The sequence below is a fragment of the Melanotaenia boesemani genome, chromosome 14 (genome assembly GCF_017639745.1).
Source record: "Melanotaenia boesemani isolate fMelBoe1 chromosome 14, fMelBoe1.pri, whole genome shotgun sequence".
Classification (NCBI taxonomy): Eukaryota; Metazoa; Chordata; class Actinopteri; order Atheriniformes; family Melanotaeniidae; genus Melanotaenia; species Melanotaenia boesemani.
Window position 1 is genome coordinate 23,570,549 of NC_055695.1, and position 17,397 is coordinate 23,587,945.

Consider the following 17,397-nt stretch of genomic DNA (forward strand, 5'->3'; position numbering starts at 1 on the left):
AAGTGTAGAAGTGTTTAACAGGCCATTGCCCATACTTTCTATTCTTCTTTCTGAGTTGTTCTTGATTATCACCACTGGGTGTCGCTCCAGAGTGTCTGATATTGCCTCTGTGCGCTTACTCTGCCAATATCACCCCACTCTGCTTTTACCGTGTGTGCGGGTGCGTTGTGTGTCGGATAGAAAGTCAGCCTGGTTTCCAGCTGAGTGCTTGCTCTCTCACAGTGTGTGTGTGTGTGTGTTGTCATTATTATCCACTCTGCTCCCAGCTCAGAATGGCCAGATTCACTCAGACTGAAACAAGAAGGCAGCACCATCCACAACAGTCCCAGCCCGCTCACTCCAGCCTGGTTTTCACCGGACCGGGGGCACCACCGACCCAACAACCACTACTACTTATCCCACATCAGCACCAGTACCCTCAGATCACATTTCCGAAACCCATGAACGGGTCAGAACCCATTTCAATTCATCCGGAGAGCGGCAACATGAAAGACCAAGATGCCATTAAGCTGTTTATCGGGCAGATACCGCGGAACTTGGAAGAAAAAGACCTGAAACCCCTGTTTGAACAGTTTGGGAAAATCCACGAACTGACAGTTCTCAAGGACCGATACACCGGCATGCACAAAGGTAACGTGTCGACGCTCAAATGGCCGCGAGGACCACACGAATCTTAATAATTCCTTATTACTCTGTTAACTGTATTCAACTGATGCGTTTAGGCTTTTCAAATTCGAGTATTTTTCACTTTTAATTTAACCTTTTAATCCAGTTAAATCTCCGCATATAGTCCAGTTTGTCACTCTCATCGTTTTCATTTAATTTAACATCCATGTGGTTATCATGATTTACGCAAAACAGAAGTTCTTCGTTTTTGACAGCGAAATGATCTAATGAGCATTTGCATCCATTCCAAGAATTAGATATTCGAAATATGCTAGAATAAAAAAGGGGACATTTCCCCAATTATGTGTGTAGCATTAGAGAACATTTTTTGTTAAATGCTATTGTAATCGAAGAGTATTTCCTTAACACGCTCCTAAGTGGGGCAGAGGCGCTCGGAAAGGATGCATTTTTAAAGACCCTTCCCCTGCCAGTCCCATCTTTTGCGTGGGGGGGGGGGGGGGGGGGGGGGGGGGGGGGGGGGGGGGGGGGGGGGGGGGGGCATAATTTATTCATTTATATGCTTTCTTTAACATCCCTCAGTGTGGGAATGGAGCGGGCTGGGCGAAAAAAAAAGAAAAAAGAAAAGACGGCACAGCGAAATCTGTTCATACCACAATGTCTCCAAAGGGGCGCGCGAGCTGTCACAAGATGACGGACGTCGCCACGGAGATTGTGATGCTGCGCTGCCTCTGCTGAAATGGAAGGCTGATGGGAGGAGATGGTGTAAATCCGCTCAGTTCCCTATATATAGGCCACAGTGACAACTTCCATCTTCCATAGGCCTAACGAAGTTGGTTAACGGGGATATAAGGTGTGCAGATCGCTACGTGGGTGTGAAAACCATTTCACAGGAGGCGTACGTATACCCCCCCCCCCCCCCCCCCCCCCCCCCATCCACACATGGCGTGTAAACGTCATCATCCTCACCATTATAATCGTCATCATCACCACCAATCAACACTTTAAGCCAACTTTTATGTTGTTAGCACCCAGCCATGCTCTACAAAAACATAAGGTCTTGAAGGCAGTCACTGAAATTTGTCTGTCATTATGGTTATGACTCTCAGTATTAGTTTTATAATTACAGTTACATTGTCAACAGACTGTAGTTTGTAATATAATAAACCAAAAAGAGACAGTGAATTATGGCATTATTGTTTTTATGGTTAAATATAAAATTTAATCTTTCTGTCTCTAAACCTAAACAGTCCCACAGAAGTCACAGGACAAACTCACTTTGTTACAGAACTGTTGGAGAAAAAAATACTTTTTTTTTAAATTTTAGCCCCACCTCCTGTTTTAAGTCAGATGTCGACTTGCAAGTAATGATTGGAACACAGATGTCATTTTCTCACAGTGGCATACACTATATGAAAAACATATTAAGAGATACAACAGTAATGTAAATGCTGTTTGCAAACACTCCAAACCTTGTCATGCTGTGTATGTAGTCATTTGCAAAGGATGAAAGTAACTTTTGTTCCTAAATCAGAGGCTGTCCAGAGCTGCTACTGAATGCTCTGTGTATGTTAAGACCCCTATTTTTGTGTCACAGAAAGCTGAAGTTTGTGGACTTGCTCTTAAAGCATAGCTTATTTTTGCTTCTTGTTGCATTAGGCTGTAAGAGTTGATGCTGTCAGCTGTAGTAGAAAGGAAGGATTTATTTATTTTAGTTTCACTTATTTGTTATTTTAGGAAATTTGTTGATTCTGTGAGTGTTGTATGCATGCACACACAACAATATCATTGCAATGTCTTACATAATGATTAGACTCCTGACTGATTGCTATCCCTCGGGGAGAAAGAAAATATTAAGGCTCATACACTTACAAAAAGACATATTTCCATACCATATGCATAAATAGATATTTGTTATGTGTATATATTATTCAAGTGAAGTGTGTGTGATGATTAATTACAGACTTTTTTTTCTGATATTGTAAAAATTGAAAGGTTTTGTTTGATTTTTAGTTGATCATGCAATTTCTTCTTGGGTAGAGAAGAAAGCGCAGGGAATAAATCTTTTAGTTTTTAGGTCTGTAATTGAGATGTACTGCTTGCCTTCAGTGAGAGTTTCAGAGTCTGTATGATCATCTCCTCGGGCCACTTGTCAGTTTGAAATGCAAAACACAGACTCAAAAGAGACTTGTAATAAAGAGAAGAAGAGAAATTCCCCTTTTAAAAAACATCTGAAATTTAGGGAAAAATCTGTGAATTTCTATCTACTGACCAACTGCATCAACATCCAATTTTGAGACAGATAACAAAGGGAAAGGTTTATTGCTATTGCAGGCGGGTGAAGTTATTTCTCTGATTTAAACAAAAATAATGCCAAAATCCTTTCAGATGTCTTCCTCAAAGTGAATATTTACCCTCATTTATTAACTTACAAACAAATAATTACTTTTAGATAAGCAGAGTTCAGTCAAATTAAATGTCTTAGAATGTAATTATGCCTGACTGCACAATTAACAATACCTAATCAAACTCTAATATGTCAATGATCTTTTATAGTAAATCATGTTATTAAACAGAAGGGGATTATGGGGTATGCATCCTGATGGAAACACTGGGGCAGCACCCTCAAAGAGGCACATTCCCTCTAGTACAAGCATAGAAGTGCAGCGGGATCCACATACACACACACATGCATACTATTCGGACCATTTTCATTAAACTAAGTGTTTTGCATTCTGTCATTTTGATTTTCATTTCATCCACATTGTGCTGTGTGTGTTTATTATTTCCTCATTTCTTATGCAACTATTTTTTCTCTTGGTAATCCATGGGGGAAAACATGGAATTAGTTTGTAAAGCGTGATAATAATGCATGGCCATAATAACTTGACTCAAGAGGATTAGCAAATGTGCATTGTCTGAAGCAGCAGTCTCTTGGGTGATCAGCTGGTTGCCTCCCTAAACAGTGGCTGCCTCTCCCAATTAAAAATTCAGTCTAGTCTGCCTCTTCAAATGATTAATTCTGCCCACGCTGTCGATGGCCTGCCAATTATTGTCGCCCAACTGGTATTAATTGGTAGAGGAATTTCCTGATGTTGAATTTATCACAGACCGTGAAAACTTCTCCCTTTAGCTTTAATTAGGACACACAGAACACACTCTTTTAACAATTATGCACATGTAAAAATACGTTGATGGCCTTTTTTTTTATGTATATTGGATGTATTCTTTCTTTATTTTCATTTGCATCAATTTTCTTATCTTTTTTTTGTGGATATGTGTATGGAAAGTAATTGTCTCTGGACAGATTATAACTCTCTGTCAAATCAGAGAGGACTAGAAAAAAGTGATTTAACACAGCAGACAGACAAACACTCTCTATGCTGCTCCAATCTGCCGGCCAGGGCAGCCCTCATATCAATATTAAGCTTGTGTCGGCTATCATTCTGTTAATGCATTTATAAATGGAGATATTGCCGTAGATCCCAGCCAAGCAGAAGCACATTAAATCACAGAATAATTTGATGAAATATTTATTCTAGTTTTTATCTCCCCCTCGTTGAGCCAGTCTGATGGAAAGGGTGAATTTGTGAGTTGTGTTCTTGCTGAGGAGAAGAGAGGGGAGGAAACTAGAATAGTTGGCCTATGATATGCACCAAAAGCAGAATGATTTGCTATTATCAGACTACATTTTCCTTATATAACAATGTAGCTTAAAGGTTGTGGCATTGATTAAACTAATCTCTGTTTTGTTGAAGCTACTTTCTCCTCTTTGATAGAGAATACGAGCTCATTTACATGTCTTTGTATTTAGTGTGCCTTATGGAAAGTGTCAAAGATCATGGCACTGCTGTAGGACATTATCCCCCCAGAGGAAACAGATGGGATAAACTCACTTAAAGACCATAAACAAAGCTGTATATATGACACGGATGGTACATACACAACACATGCTGTGGTAATGATGCAAACTAAATATGTAGCAGTGAAGCTAAGGCCTCTTGACAGTACTGGTTGCTGTTAAAATGAAACAATTTGAAAAAAGTTTTGCAGGAATGAATTCAAAAGTGCATTCAAATGAGAATGGGAACACCAAGTCAGCGTAGAAGCAGATCTCAGTCTTCTTGCAGTTTTGTGCAATGATCTGATTGAACAAATCTGAAATAAAAAAAATTAAAAAATACTGTAAGAGCTAGTGAGTAAAGGCCACTGAGCCAAGCTAATGCAGTAAAAACACTCGCTTTGCTATCTTTAAACGTCTGTAAATATTGTAATAAGCAACAGAGCTTTCCTCATAAAAGATGCAGCAGTTCAACTGGTACTGACAGGCGCTGTGGGCCTTGACTTCAGGATGAGGAGTGCTGCCTCCCCTTCTCCCCCTGCTCACTTCTGTTGGTTTCCCAAGGAGATTGGTAATCTTGGATACCGACAAGGCAGCGCTTCGTTGGAGGTTAGCATCCTCACACCAGACGCACCTGACTTTTATTCCATCTCCGCTACTTTCTTCCCCCTTAATCCCTGCCTGGGAGAGCCTTTCAGATGGATTGATTTCCTGCTCCAATGCAACATTTATTATTGCTTGCAGTATGTAATACTTTCAGTGTTGTAAGTGCTGTTATTCCATGACCTTTGTGGAATATGTTTGCTCTTAATGGGTGCCCGGAGCAGGGACAGACATAGGTTTATGTACTATTAGGTTCAAGAAATGGTTGTTGAACTTCACCAGTTTATTGAGGACATTTACTTTTTCAGTGCTGTTCATTTAGTTGTCACTTTATATTCCAAATTTATTTAGTTGTTTTTTCAAAGGAATATATATGTAAGCCGGATTGAGGGAAGTACACAGTGTCTTAACTTGCTGTAAATAACTGTGTGCTCTCAGTTTGGAGAATCAATGTTGCTTAGCAACACAGATATTCTTTGCCTGAGAAAATTTCATTACAAAGCAAATACCTGTTAACTGCAATTATTGCACAGTGTAGAAGTCATTAACGAAGCATTTGTTTGAATTGTTATGAAATTTCTGATGGTGAAAATGTATTTTTTTGCTGTCCCTGCTCTAAGTAACTTCAGCTTGGCTTGTCCAAACTGTACTGACTGCTTTCTTTTGGCAGGTAAGACCCTAAATATTTAGAAACTGTTTATTAAAAAAACAAAGAAAGAAAGAAATACATCTTCAATGACAAGCTTTCAGTTTTGGTTGGTTTATTGATGAAAATGATTCAAGATTTAAATGTAAATTTGAATAATTCAAAATTGTTATGAAAGTTTATCCTGCTTTTGATAACTTTTGTATTGTGTTTTAAGTTATTTATTTATTCTTTTGCATTGTGTGGGTGGTCATATTTCTTTTCTAAAAGTAGGGTTGGCAGAAGGCACCCATGTCTATTTCTTCTGCAAATGCCACAACTACTTTCCTACTCTAAATAGAGTGATAGAAGCATATCTATTTTGAAAGGGTAGCTTTGCATAGAGTGCCGTTGCCTACAGAGCAGAGTGTACTCTTATGACAGGGGTTATAAAGGCAAAGAGGGGACAAAAAAGGAAGGAGCATGGTGGGAGGGGGTTGGTAGTTTCTGTTAGAGTAGCATGAGCTCTTTAATGTTGTATTTGAGCCTGACTAGGCACAGATTCATTTTAGAAGGAAAATGAAATAACAAGGGAGATGGGAGAGAAGAGATTTTAATGCAATGTTTTGTGATAATCCCTCTCCATTTTGGAATGGTTCAGGAGAACTCATGCGATAAAGCCTTGTACAAGCCTAGAAAATAATAAGTTATTTGTCTTGCCTTATATTGCTGTGCCCTTGGAGGACTTGCTAACCCTTATGTTTTGGCCAAAAAACAATCACAGATCGTCAAGCTGTCACATCTCTCTGATTGCCAAACGGTTGAGCCCTTGATGTTGGTGCAAATGAACAATGCATAAATGTTGTACATGTATCTGCCTGAGAGTGCATGCAAACATAAAGCTTCCTCAGCACTGTCATCCAATTCTTCTCTGTCATACAGCCCAGTGTGACGGAGAGGAATTGGACAGGGTGGATGGTGCATGTATGCAGTGCGGCCTACAAGGCAAAATGACAGACAGACACACGGCACAAAACAATGGATGTATGGACAGATGGATAAGTGTAAAGGAAAAGATGAAGTGTTTGTCAGAGATGCAGAAACAAATGGTAGCTTTTATCCAGAGGCTCTGAGAGAGTGGAGTGAGGGCTCAGCTTGGGACATGGAGGATGAGTCTAACAGGCTGAGTGGCGTTTTGGCACTGGAGGGTGGGATGGATGGAGGGTTGAGGGGGAGGAGCACCGGGCAAGGTTAGCAGATATAATAATCACCTGAAAGCTGTTGACATGGGAAAAGCCCACCAGTATCACTAGTTATACATAATTTAAATGCTGCAACAGCAACTGCCAATGCTAATATACTGTCTGACTGAGATTATTTTTCATAGTATAGTTCATATTTTGACTAATCAAACATACAAATAGTGCTTATAAAATTTTCTTGGAAAAATAAAATAAATAATCCTGAAAATATTAGTATTTTCACAGCATAAAAAGCACTCCACTTTTCCAGTTTAACTTTGAGTTATAACAACATTAGTAACCTTGTTATCTGTCACATAAACCTTAGAACATAAGGAAGACACTTTTTGGATTTAAAGATTCCTAAAAATGCTGAGGTCCGTGAGGGACGTGTGAAGACACATTCTGCTCAGTGCGGTTATAAATAGAAATTATGTGGTATTTCCAAAAATAGGTTAAGCTGCCATTGCTGCACTGCTGGCATGACATCACTGATTGCCTGCCAGCCTCCCTCCAAAAAAACTGCTCCCACACTGAGCTCAAAACGAAAGCAGCGAGATGTGTGTTTGTGTGTGTGTGTGTGTGTATGTAGTGGGAGGGTGGGGGGGTGCATATGGAGGGAGCATCTGTGGGCGGCTGCAGAGCCGTGTCCCTGTCGCTTCCAGTGCCTTTGCCCACCTCCCTCTATCTCCTATCCCTTCCATCGCTAAGCCATCACTCCCGCCATCCTTCAATCACTCCTTCCTCTATGTTTCTCGCTGACGGAGCGACGCTGTGGCCAACCGTCTCTGTGCTGTATTGCCAGTGACACAAACTGGTTAGATGCTTTGTACTGGAGATGTGTCACGTCCACATTTTTTTCTCTGTGTGTGATGAGAGCAAATGGTTTGCCAGAGAGTGTAGAGGAAGGATGGAGATGAGAGATGGAATTTGTGTTTCTTTTTGATGATCAAATGTTAATTTGGTTTAATGAGCAGAGTATATGGACTTTATAAGAGCTCCAACATGGCATCTGATCTGTGGTTCACATTTTGACTGCAGATCTGACTTAATTAAAAAAGACTGCTTAAAGTAATTAATGACTGACAGGTTCTCTTGTCTGTTTTATCTATCTATCTATCTATCTATCTATCTATCTATCTATCTATCTATCTATCTATCTATCTATCTATCTATCTATCTATCTATCTATCTATCTATCTATCTATCTATCTATCTATCTACACATCTGTCACCTCTTCATTAGCAGATCAGTATTTCTAATATCCTCTGGGCTGAATGTGGTTACGTGGAAATATACGTCAATGCAATTAACACCCTGCTGCCTGCTTGTTAGTCACACCATTACTGATAATTATTAGTCTTCTCCAGCTCCAGTGGTGACATGAGATAAATAAATAATGGCAGAAAGCTGGGACAGGGACACAAAGTTATATTTTTGGCTTGCAGGGTAAAAGTGAAAATATGTGTCTGGAATACAGCGTATCATTTTATATTCTGAGGCTGCATGAAATTGAAAGGAGAACTGGGAGAAGTAGAGACTCATTGCTCCAAGTTTATAAAGCCTTGTTTAATTATTGTTTCCTCTTAAGGCTAACTGTGTATAGAAGTGTACTGATAAGGATTGTGTGTGTTTATGGCATAACCTTTTTTTTTTCTCTCCACCTCATCTCCGAACATGTCTTTTTTCCTCATCCTTTTTCCTACCAAATCATCCAAGCAACCTCTGGTGTCTTTGAAGCAGTATCTTTAAAGGTAACTTTCAGTTTGTAAAATCAAAGGGAGTGAGAACCTGATCCTTGTCTAAGACCACAGTCAGTTTGCAGCTGCCAATCATCTGAGATTGTGTCTTTGCTATGATCTATCGATCTGTCTCAAAGTTTGAAATGCTTTCCAACCTCTGAAAGAAGACAGATATTGTTTAGTAAATTATATCAAATATGCCGTACAGATACATTAGATGACGAGTCTGTGTCAGTCCAACAGACTGCACCTTTTTGTGCTATGCTGTGAACAGGAAGAGCAAATGGTGAGTCAGGTGGAAGTGATTTTATTATTTTCTCTCCTGTAATCCTGTTTGTTTTTCTAAGTGGTTGTTCCACTTCATGAAGAGGCGGAGATGCAGTTTTCTGACTTTGAATCAGGCAGGGGGCTCAGAGAAACTTTTATTGATTTCTGTAAATCCCTCGGCCGGGGCAGACTGGAGGGAAGGAGGAACGACCGGTTGGAGAGACGGCACTTGGCAGGTAAACTCTTGTTGACCTCCCAGAAGTAACACAGCAGGAGGCAGTAAGTGTGAACCTACACATTATTTACAGCCCTGTGAAACTCCATCCATTAGCAGTGTCAATTAGCCTGCTCATCAGGGATGCAGAGCACTAGATGTCTTTATAGATTAGGTCATTGCTTTAATAGCAAAGAGGTATGAGCAGATAGTCTACAAAGGTAAAGGCTGACTTTAAAATGCTGCAGAACAGTAGAAGGTGCCTAAGTGCTGCATCATAAATGTTATCAAATCACATGTTGAAGGGGTTCTGGGCAACCTTGGGATAGGAAGCTTGTAGTAATTCATTATGTCACCTACCTAAACTAGATTGGCTGTCTAACAGCCTTATCCCTTACAGCACAGTTTTAACCTTTCTCTCTTACTGTATGTAGTCATAAGTACACACGTCAGCTTTTGAGAGAAATGCTCTACAGCTGGATTTTATATGAAGCACCACTTGTGCCCTGAGAGAACTATTTAACTGCAGCACCATGCAATAAATTTTGAATGTGAAGGCGTCAAAGCCTATCTAAATGTGTGGTTATGATGGCCTCTCTGCCCCAGTATTGATCCTCAAACATGTTCAGTGTCTTTAGAACAGATTTATTGCATATGTCACACTAATTAAGCATTGTATGCCACACAGTATATAGTGTATATATATATATAAATAAATATGTATGTATATATGTTCTGTAAATACACACAGCCTATCCTTTGGGATGAGCTGCCTATGGATCTGTTTGGCTGATTCTCGGAGGCTAGTGTAGTCTATGTGAGCAAGTAGCAACAAATCAATGGCTGAGGTCTCCTGCTCAGGGGTCAGAGAGGATACCAGGGAGGGTGCAGGGACTATTTCTTGCCCTCATGATAGACACTGATGCTCCTCAGCACTCTGCAGCGCTCATCCTCCCTCAGCTTATTGCTCAAGGTGATAGGATAATGGCAGGGGTACTGTTGAGAGAGAAAAAATAGTGAAGATTTTGGAATCCGGTGCAGCCGTGGTGAAAGGAGGAGGTGATTGATAAAACGTGTGTGGTGTGGTTGGATTCAGAACCCGTGTATGTTGAGTGAGCACAATGCTGACATCCTTTAAGATGACTATCTGGTTTAATTAAGGTTTACAAGTTTTGCCAGGCTACTGCTTTTATTACGTAATTATTATGAGCCCATTTGGCCAGGGCAGAAAAAATATTGTTGCTAGAGCAATGAGTGCGATCATTGCGGAAAATTTCTGCCTTCAGCTGTTCCTCTTTATTAAACTTCTTGGGCCATCCTTTATTACTTTAAACACCAGCATTATTGTTTGAGTATGTAAACAAGTCAAGAATGTTTTTCTTAAAGTTAAGGAGGGATTATATGAGTTCAAAGTTTCTCTGAGACAAAACTGGTTATCCCTTTTATGGTCAATTTGTGCCACTGAGCTTCTTGCCTCTGAGCCTGGCAATGATTCAGGTCATCATCAGGTTGTATCACTGTTGGTAATGTGTGTTTCAGTTTCCCAGCCCTCAGAAAGCCCATCAGTCCCCCCCCCCCCCCAGAGCCCCACATAGCAGTAAATGAAGTAAACAAGTAATCTACTCACCGTGATAGCATTTTCCAAAAAGTGCAAATGATGTGTGAGGTAGCAAGCGAGACCGGTGCCAGGACTGGCTCGGTTTCTGCTACCTTCACACTTTCTGGCCAAGGAAATGCCACAGTGAGAGCAAGTTCACACTTTTTCATTACACTGGGGTAGCTTGGCTCCTCTGGGGCAAGGAGGTGGAGAAAATGGTAAAGAGGATATGAAAGTTGTGGATTAAACTGGTTCAGTCTTCTGGGACTTGCATTGACATTTTGACAATTCTGCAGTACACAATTTATGCTCAGTGCCAGATTAGAAGAACAACATTCATGTTAAGCTGCTGCCGTCAACACCACAACCTGCAGTCTGTCACCATGATGGTGGCCGCAAATGAATCTGATCATGCTCCTGTTGGTATTAACAGCTGCTAAGGTCATTATTTCTTGGTAATTAGTTCTTTTGCAGCTGGATCACAGTGGATTTAAGCAGTTTTTGTCCTCTTTTAGCCAGCAGTTATGGAATTATGATCATTTAGAGTCTGAAAGATATTGATCAGTGTATTTTATAAAATGTTATTTTGCACCATCAGCAAAAACAAAAGCCATACAACAAGCTGTGTGCGGCTAACTGGAAGTTTTTAGTACATTGTAATAGCAGCAGGAAACAGAAACAAGTGAGGAAGTAAACTCGACCGTTTTTACTCAAAACATGTCAACTTCTTTAATGTTTTTTCTCAAGTCATGGTGCCGTTAGCTAGATTCTGTGCTTCTGCATTGTATTGTAGTTGTCATTTTTAGAAATAATTGCATACTTAAATAAATATTAGGATGAAAAAAGAGTGAACTTATTTTTGCCAAATTAAGTTTCAAGTATAGCTCTCAAGCTCCACAAGTCTGAAAATGCTTACGTTTGGCTCCAAAACAAGAGAACGTGATAGCCTAATGCTATCTAGCGGTTTGGAAGTTCCTAAACAAATATGAGTTATTACTGTAGCTTTATATGCTTTTTCAGTTCATTTTGAACATATTAACATGTGCTGGAGTGTTTGGCATTGAAGTGTTGAGCTGCTTCACAGATACAAATCGTTTTGCCAAAAAACAGGCCTTGCTAGTAAAGAAAGTATAACGCCCTTTAACTACATGCCAATTCTATGGATGAGCTTTAGAGACTCAGGCTTTATGTTCCTGCACAAACATTGCACATTTAGAAAATTTATCATTAAGAAATAGGAGTCCAAACACATAGAGTTTCCATAAGAGGCAAATTTGACAAGAGAAGAAGAGGGCATGGCTGCAAAGAGAGAAGGAGTTTAGTTTTTTTTTTAGACCAGGAATCTTTGTGTGAGATAAAGCTGTTTTACGTTTTTGTCAGATGATGCAGAGGATCATCGCTCACTGTGGGAAGGCTTCCCCCGTTGCTGTGTCAGCAGGCTTTGATTACAGCAGCTTTTTGTTGTGTTTCAAACAATTTCATCATACTCACACACGCACACACTTTTGCTCTTGGTATGCAATGCAGCACTGGCAATTTGTACGTGTTTGGATTCCAATTATGGAGTTGTTAAAGCTTTTTCGCCCGTGGCCTGCAAATTCTTATTAAGCCATACATTAAAGAGCACAGAATCACATTTAAATGGAGTTCATGTTTCTCTTTTGTTTCCCACTGTTGTGGTTGTTATTAATTTATTCTCAATGCCCTATGCATTACACATTAACAAATAAATCGTCTTTGTGATTGTAATGCAAAATAGTTGTTTCTTATTCAGAGATAGGGCAGTATTTGTCAAGTAAACCAACAACAACAAGCCCAGGGAGAGCAGAAAAAAAGAGAGAAAAACAACCACCAAAATGGAGCCATTCCATCTTATTACCCTCACCCATTAAAAAAACAAACAAACTCAAAACCGCAGCATCCCACAGTCTTGGTATTTCTTGTTGATGCACAGGAACGATGGAGCCTTAGACAGCAGTGTGAGGGATTGAGTGATTTACTTGGTGGCAATTGGAAATCATTAGGTTAGGGGTGCTGGGACATGGAAGGCTGTGAGGAGGGCTGCACAATGAGATCAGTGCCACAGTCAGCGACCTCAAAGGTCCCGACCCTGGACAGACTCCATTACTGCCTGTCTCTCTCAGACTGAAATGCATTTCAGTGTGCAGCGAGACAAAAAAGGAGAATATTCATGATAAAAACACCTGAAAGCAGTTTAGATAACAGGAGTACAATGTTGTATGTATAGGCTTGCAAGTACACACACACAGACACACACACATTTTGTGCACTTAAAAAAAAACAGTATAGTCAGTGGATCAATGACTTTTTGATTCACTTCAGTCCTGTTGGGGCAACAGTGGAGATGCAGCTATAGGGTACTCAGGCACAACAAATATGGTGCATAGATGAATAAAAGTGGTCTTGTATGAGACAAGAAAAATGGATTGGAATATTGTCCGTGTAAAGACACTTAATACATCACCACCCACTGAATACATTTGGCTGATGAAATGAGATCCTGAATGCAATGGCTGCTAATAAACCATCTTCAGAGTGGCAGAAATATGATGCATGCTAACCCATATGAACCTCATTAATAGAACACAAGCAAATCTATTTATCTAGATAGTCAGGGGGAAAATGATTGCCTCAGTACTCCATCTGGTTTCCTCCCATCTCTTTGCTTCAGCGTCTTCTCTTCTCTTCACTTCTCTTCACTTCTCTTCTCTTCTCTTCTCTTCTCTTCTCTTCTCTTCTCTTCTCTTCTCTTCTCTTCTCTTCTCTTTATCGAGCATTTGATGGCGCTGAGCGTGAGTCTAGACAGAGATCATTTCTTTTACTGGGGACAACTAAATGAGTTAAAGCTTTTTTAAAAAGGCAAAGACTTAAAGATGATTCATTTTTTCAATACCAATCCTTTAGAAATGATTCTTTATTATTTCCAGCCTTTAGATTTAAAATAACAAAGAACAAAGCAACCCAAAGAGGAGCCAGTCATTGTCAGTACAAAACTATTGAGAAATATCACAGCTTGTTAAGTGCTTTTGTAGTCAGCTACGTATCTTTCAGTTTAAGTGAGTTTGCCTTTCTTTTTGTGAATGCTTCTGGACCTGCAAGAGTATTGGGCTGTCCTGCATTGACTGCCTTTTTGAGGTCTTTGTGTACATTTACTCTTATGTTAAGGCAGGTGGATTGTAAGGTGATGGCTAAACCTTTAGCTTACATCTCATGAAGTTGTGGATTATTAGGTGGGTTTATGTAAGATCACAAAGAAGCTTTTCTTTGTGAGAATTTTTAAAAAAAGCTCTCTTACGAAGTTTTGTCAGTCTTTAGTCCTAAACATCTCCTGAACTATTCCTTTTATTTAGATATTTTATCAAAGGTGGTTAAACTTTTGCTTACCACTGTATGTTTACATGTAGATGTGGGTGTCTGTACATGGCATCACACCTCACAGGTTGCAGTTATACATTACTCAGAGGTTTAAAAGACTGTGTCCTGTCCTGTTTCTACTCCTGCTACCTTTTACTGAGTTGTATGTTCTGATTTTTATTTATTTATTTATTTTTTGTCTGGCCCCTCAATGCTTTATCCAGCTTCTTTTATCTTTACTGTTGTCACAACCATTCAGGGTCAGGATACTGGCCAGGCTGTTAGAAGTTTTGAACAGGACATGGCACTCGGGATAAAGAGGCTGGACAGGCCTGACAGTTCATCCAAATAATCCTCTGTACATATTTTTTTAATCTCTTTTCCTCTTGCAATAATAGAAAAATATGCCCATATTCCACCTGGAGTCTTTCTTTATCACCTGATTCTGAACTTTTTATTCCAAAAATGTAATCATTCATGCAGCGTTTGGTTCCTCTATCTGTGCTAAGTGGTCATTATTTTGAGAGTATTTCTTAGTTTTTTTTAAAACTACATATGCATATCCATATGTTCATAATGTTTGTGAATAATTTTTGTTTGCATAGATGTTTATCATATTCTAATCAGGGTTTTATGTACTGTGCCTCTGTTGCAGGTTGTGCATTTCTCACCTACTGCGCCCGTGAGTCAGCCATCAAGGCCCAGAACGCCCTCCATGAACAAAAAACACTGCCAGGGGTAAGTGTCTGACTCCTTTTCTTTCCCTCCAATTGTGGTCAGCCATGCCATCTGCACCCGGCTGCACACCAGCCGGCATTTTCCTCACATAGTCCCAGAGATAAAAAACACTTTGGAAAGCTTTTCAATCAATAGCACAGCCTTTTGAAGGCCAGGTTTTAACTTGTCTGTGTGTCTGTTCTCAAGGGGATATTCTAAAGCATTGATCAGACCCACTCTGCCTCATACCTTTTAACCACAAGCATAGAATGACATAGAAATAGAAAGATCTGCGGTTCTGAAAAACTGAAAAGAAGACAAAAATGTCAGAAAGCAGAGTTCAGTGTAACCTGTGAGGTAGCATTCACCCACGTGTTCTATTTATGCAATTTGTTTGCTGGTTATGCTTTTTTCTGTGTACGCAGTGCAAAATTGTAACTACTGTAAGAAACAATGACAGTTAGACAGATGAGGGAGGAGTGGGGAAGGAGCGACTCCACAGAGGCAGTGTGGCTTAACATGATCAGACCAAGCTGCACCAAGGAGAGACATCAATAAAGATCTACACACATCTCACCACCCACACCGCCCCTTCTCTGATGGAAGACAAAGAGCCTGAAAAACCCAGCCAAAAGGCACATGTTTGAGATTAAGCATGCAAATATGACTACCAACTCAGAAAACAAGTTGTTTCGTTTATTCTGCAAATTAACCAAGCCTGCTAGAGGGCATCATACTGCTGTTTTGATCTGCATTATGAATAATAAGAGATAATACAACGAAAGGAAGAAGATAACAACTAAAAACTCTCTACCCTCCCCCCCCCCCAAAAAAAAAAGGGTGCCTTCAAGAACGGTGGCAGCTGCTAGTGTAAGCAATTGCGGTACCTGAAGTGAAACACAAACTATGCATGTAATGTAAATATAAAATGTGTGTATAAAAGATGGGCACGATCACTGCTCTCAAAGGGGAAAACAATGCAGGAGTGCATTAAATTGTTACAACAGTAATAGATGCTGGTTCCATAACATCTCTGGCTCCAATTGACACCCATTAAAAAGGTTGATATCTCTTACGAGATACTCAATCGATACATTTTTTCCCCTCAAACCATTATGGTGCCATTAGATAAAATCAGTACTTTTGATGAGTGTGTTGGTAGTACTTTTAAATATACTTCTGTAATTAAACAGACATCAGGCCCCAAAAAGACTTATTGGAGTTATTATTATATAGGGTTACATTGGACTTCATAAAGGTCAGAACAATTTTATATATCATTAAAAACTGTTTCTTTTGGTAACTAATCTCTTAAATAAGTTAACTGTTATGTTTTAATTCACCTAGAATGAGTCATTTATACATATACTTGCTGTGGGACCACATACATAACAGCTGTGCCACCATTTTTACTATGGTGTCTTTCAATAGACAAACAATTCTGTTTGAAGTGTGAACCATCTGAGCTTTGAAACTGATGTACCAGCTTTATTTGATAGGTGCTAGAGCACCGTTTGGGATAAAGAACACCTTAAAGGCTCATAAAAAAAGACCGTACACTTGTAGACAGTTACTTGTAGTGCAGTCATCGCTACACTCGAGGCCACTGGATCCACTCCCAGATGAAAACATGTTTATATCTTGAAGAATTTTGGCCCTGGATGGCTACTGTCCAGTAACAACTGTGCTTGGTATTTGAAGTCATTTCTATGCCTGCCTTTGCCACTAGATGCCAGTAACTCTTACACACTGCACCTTTAAACTCAAGGCTTCAAAGTGGCAGCTTACAGCTTAACAGATGCCTTCATTTATTTGTTATATAAAATCTGTGGTCTGACACTGACAATCTCTCGTTGCACACTGCTGTAAAAAACTGCAACGTTTGAGATTAAGATTAGATTATTTCAACCAGATTCTTGAAACATTATACAAAGACCAACATAATAAAACATCGCACCTATTAGAGTGCCTTAAAAAGGTTCATTTAATATTAAGAAACACCAAAAAAAATAAAAAATAAAAATAAAAAATTACCCTATTTTGTGACTACTGATTTGTCTTGTAAAAAATCAACAAATTCAGCTGTTGCATTTTTTGCAGGCACCTTCTCTGATGTATGCACACTCACTTTCATGAAGGTGGAAGTCGAAATAAAAACAACGCCTGGTACCTTTCCGTCTTACTTTAGTAATCCTGATGACTTCCCCCTTTACCCCAGCCAGTCCTGTCCACCTCAAACCCTCCTGTCCCCTGCCTCACTCCCACAGCTCCACCGCTGCTCCTCTTCCTGAGACACAGCATGTCACAGAAATATAACAGGCAAACTTTGATGGGCGTCAGACTGAGGCTGCTGTGCTGTTCCATTCCCTTCAGCTTTACTCAAACACACAAACACCAGCAGTCCACAGAAAGATGCAGTGTGTGCTGGATGTCTCAGCTGCACATAGATACATTTTGTTGGATGAACGTGTCCCTGAACATCCTATTAGTCAGTTTTACATACTGGTGGAGCAACATAAATTCATTTTAGGAAGGAAAACATGAACAATC

At 39.8% G+C, this 17,397-nt stretch overlaps 1 protein-coding gene across 6 annotated transcripts in view; it reads left to right on the forward strand.

Moving 5' to 3' along the window:
• The first annotated feature begins 240 nt into the window (after positions 1-240).
• The window catches only part of celf5a (cugbp, Elav-like family member 5a), a 188,293-nt gene continuing 171,136 nt past the window's right edge, over positions 241-17,397 (forward strand). For all 6 annotated transcript variants that reach the window (XM_042006156.1, XM_042006159.1, XM_042006158.1 and 3 more), the window contains exons 1-2: positions 241-630; positions 14,786-14,868. In XM_042006156.1, the coding sequence (XP_041862090.1) occupies positions 273-630; positions 14,786-14,868 (441 nt within the window). In that variant the 5' untranslated portion in view covers positions 241-272. The remainder of the gene's footprint in view (positions 631-14,785; positions 14,869-17,397) is intronic.